Here is a 4,248-nt window from a genome sequence, read left to right as displayed (position 1 = left end):
TCCCATGTCCCCCCAATGTCCCCCATGTCCCCACGTACCCCCATGTCCCTCCATGTCTCTGCATGTCCCCCCATGTCCCCGTCCCTCACGTCCCCGTATTCCCCTGTGTCCCCCCGTGTCCCCATCCCCGTGTCCCTGTCCGCAGGTGGAACCGGGTGATCGTGGAGAAGCCGTTCGGGCGGGACCTGGGCTCGTCGGAGGAGCTGTCGGCGCACCTGAGCGCGCTGTTCCGTGAGGAGCAGATCTACCGCATGGACCACTACCTGGGCAAGGAGATGGTGCAGAGCCTCATGGTGCTGCGGTGCGCCGGGGGCACGGGAGGGGACCGGGAGCACCGGAGGGGACACGGGGACGCCCCTCACCCACCCTCACCCACCCCAGGTTTGGCAACCGCATCTTCGGGCCCATCTGGAACCGCGACAACGTCGCCTGCGTGGTGCTCACCTTCAAGGAACCCTTCGGCACCGAGGGCCGCGGCGGCTACTTCGACGACTTCGGCATCATCCGGTGAGGGTGGATGTCCCCCGGTGTCCCCCGGTGTCCCTCGGTGTCCCCCCGTGTCCCCCGACCCCCTGGCAGCGCCGGCTCCCCACAGGGACGTGATGCAGAACCACCTTCTGCAGCTGCTCTGCCTCGTGGCCATGGAGAAGCCGGCGTCCACTGACCCCGACGATGTCCGCGACGAGAAGGTGGGGACAGGAGGGACACAGGCGTGTCACCAACGCGTCACCACCCCCTGACACCGCACCGGTCACTGAGCTTTGTGTCCCTGACGGTCACGTCACGGCCACGGGGACCATCCCCAGGTGGCCCCAGGGTTGTGTCCCTTGGTTGTGTCCCCCTATGGCCACATCCCCCCACCCCAGGCGTGTCCCACCACCGTGCTCTTGAGGGTGGCCCCCAAAGCCACATCCCCCACAGCCACATCCCCAGCCATGTCCCACCACCCCATTATCGATGGTGGCCTCCCAAAAGCACATCCCCAACTACATCCCACCACCCCGTTATCAATGGTGGCCTCCCAAAACCATGTCCCCAACTACATCCCATCACCCCGTTATCAATGGTGGCCTCCCAAAACCATGTCCCCCCAGCCACATCCCCAGCCATGTCCCATCACCCCGTTACCGATGGTGGCCCCCCAAAGCCACAGCTCCTGTGGCCATGTCCCAGACCACATCCTGTCACCACCTTCTTGTTGATGACCCCCCAAAGCCACATCCCCCAATGGCCACATCCCCACACCCCCATCCCATTGCCTGTTCTTACTGGTGGCCCCCCATAACCACATCCCCAACCCGTCCCACCCTGTGGTCTCACCAGTGCCCCATAACCAGGTGTCCCTCACGTGTCCCCCAGGTGAAGGTGCTCAAGTGCATCAGCCCTGTGGAGCTGCAGGATGTGGTGCTGGGCCAGTACGTGGGCAACCCCGAGGGCCCCCCCGAGGCACAGAAGGGCTACCTGGATGACCCCACGGTGCCCCCCGGCTCCACCACGCCCACCTTCGCCACCGCCGTGCTGCGCGTGGCCAACGAGCGCTGGGACGGTGAGAGAGGCGCGACGATGGTGATGGTGATGGCTGTGATGGTGGCGGTGGCCATGGAGATGGTTGCCAAGGCCATGATATTTGTGGTTGTGATGATGGTGGTGATGATAGCAATGAGCATGGTGATGGCGGTTGCCAAGGTGACAACGTTCACGGCTCTGATGATGATGGTGGTGGCCATGGTGACAGTGTTGATGGGGCATGATGGAGGTGATGATGGCAATGGCCGTGAGGATGATGAGGACGTTTGCCATGGAGATGGTGATGATGATGGCCGTGACGGTGACATTGATGAGCAGAGAATGACAGTGGTGGTGGCCAGGCTGATGGCAGTTGCCATGGTGATGATGTTCGTGGCTGTGATGATGATGATGGTGGTGATGATGATGACAATGACCATGATGATGGTGGTTCCCATGGTCATGGTGTTCATGGCTGTGCTCATGATGGTAATGATGGTGGTGGTGGCCGTGGAGATGGTGCTGATGATAGTGAGGATGCTGGTGGTGACCATGGAGATGGTGCTGATGATGGTGATGGCCACAATGGTGACACTGAGGACAGAGGACGACAGAGGTGTTGACCATGGTGATGGTTGGAATGATGATGAAGATGACGAGCAATGGGGATGTCTGTGATGATGATGATGATGGTGGTGACAATGCTGATGGTGTCCCAGGTGTGCTGCTGGTGCTGCACTGCAGGAACGCGCTGGGATGGGGATGGGTGGTGGTGAGGATTGTGATGACATCGATGATGATGGTGACAACAGTGATACCACTGATGGATGTTGATGACTTTGTTGATGGTGATGTTGGTGATGGTGATGGATGTTGATGATGTGGATGATGACGATGATGGTGTTGGGGAATGATGATGATGATGATGATGATGACAGTGGTGCTGGATGTTGGCAATATTGATGATGATGATGATGATGGGGGATGATGATGATGACAGTGGTGCTGGATGTTGGCGATATTGATGATGACGATGATGATGGGGGATGATGATGATGACGGTGCTGGATGTTGATGATGTGGATGACGACGATGATGATGTTGGGGGATGATGATGATGATGATGACAGTGGTGCTGGATGTTGGCGATATTGATGATGACGATGTTGGTGGAAGTTGATGATGTTGATGACCATGATGATGTTGGTGGATGTTGACGATGATGATGACAGTGGTGCTGGACGTTGATGGGTGCTGATGACGATGTTGATGATGATGTTGACCATGATGATGACAATGGTGATGGACATTGATGATGATATTGATGATGATGACAATGTTAATGATATTGATGGATGTTGATGATGATGGCAACGGCGATGATGATGTTGACAATGTTGATGGTGACGGTATTGATGATGTTGATGGTGATGATAACAATGATGATGGACGTTGATGGATGTTGATGGATGTTGATGTTGATGGACGTTGATGGGCATTGATGACTGATGATGTTGACAATGTTGACGATGACAGTGTAGATGATGAGATCAATGATGTGGTCGATGATGATGCCGATGTTGAGGATGCCGATGTTGATAAGGTCAATGATGTTGATGACAACATTGGCAATGACAATGATGACCACAATGATGACCCCTCAGGTGTCCCCTCCATGCCATGCTCTGGGAAGGTGCTGGGATGGTGATGGATGGTGATGATGTTGACGATGGCGATGATGACAATGTTGATGGATGTTGATGACGATGATGACGATGTTGATGGATGACGATGTCGAGGATGGCAGTGACAGTGATGATGTTGATAGATGTCGACGATGCCAATGCCACTGTCCCCAGGTGTCCCCTTTGTCCTGCGCTGCAGGAAGGCGCTGAAGGAGCGCAAGGCCGAGGTGCGGCTGCAGCGATGCAGGATGATGTTGATGATGACAATGGTGATGTTGATGTTGATGATGACAACGATGGCAATGATGGGGATGTTGAGGGATGTTGATAACACTGATGATGTCAATGATGACAGCGGCAATGATGACAATGGCAGTGAATGACGATGATGATGGGGATGTTGATGGATGTTGATGACGATGATGATGATGCTGATGATGACAATGATGACAATGACAATGACAATGGTGTTGATAGTGATGTTGATGGATGTTGATGACGGTGGTGATGACGATGATGACAATGACAATGGTGTTGATGGTGCTGTTGATGGATGTTGATGACGATGATGATGCTGATGATGACAATGATGACAATGACAATGACAATGGTGTTGATAGTGATGTTGATGGATGTTGATGACGGTGGTGATGCTGATGATGACAATAATGACAATGGCAGTGAATGACAATGATGATGGCGCTGTTGATGGACGTTGATGATGATGATAATGACAATGGTGTTGATGGTGCTGTTGATGGATGTTGATGACGATGATGACAATGACAATGGTGTTGATGGCGATGTTGATGATGATGGTGATGATGATGACAATGATGACAATGACAATGGTGTTGATGGCGACGTTGATGGATGTTGATGACGATGATGATGCTGATGATGACAATGACGATGATGACAATGCCAGTGCTGCTGTCCCCAGGTGTCCCCTTTGTCCTGCGCTGCGGGAAGGCGCTGAACGAGCGCAAGGCCGAGGTGCGGCTGCAGTTCCGGGAGGTGCCCGGGGACATCTTTGCGCAGCAGTGCAAGCGCAACG

At 54.3% G+C, this 4,248-nt stretch overlaps 1 protein-coding gene across 1 annotated transcript in view; it reads left to right on the top strand.

The window, feature by feature from the left end:
- Positions 1 to 4,248, top strand: part of G6PD (glucose-6-phosphate dehydrogenase) — a 6,837-nt gene that overhangs the window by 1,448 nt on the left and 1,141 nt on the right. The window contains exons 5-9 of the mRNA XM_017728658.1: positions 146 to 301; positions 382 to 507; positions 596 to 689; positions 1,360 to 1,546; positions 4,135 to 4,242. Coding sequence (XP_017584147.1) covers positions 146 to 301; positions 382 to 507; positions 596 to 689; positions 1,360 to 1,546; positions 4,135 to 4,242 — 671 coding nt within the window. The remainder of the gene's footprint in view (positions 1 to 145; positions 302 to 381; positions 508 to 595; positions 690 to 1,359; positions 1,547 to 4,134; positions 4,243 to 4,248) is intronic.

This window comes from Corvus brachyrhynchos, unplaced genomic scaffold (assembly GCF_000691975.1).
Source record: "Corvus brachyrhynchos isolate BGI_N302 unplaced genomic scaffold, ASM69197v1 scaffold1483, whole genome shotgun sequence".
Classification (NCBI taxonomy): domain Eukaryota; kingdom Metazoa; phylum Chordata; class Aves; order Passeriformes; family Corvidae; genus Corvus; species Corvus brachyrhynchos.
Note: the sequence above shows the minus strand (reverse complement) of the source record. Positions and strands in the feature narration are given on the sequence as shown.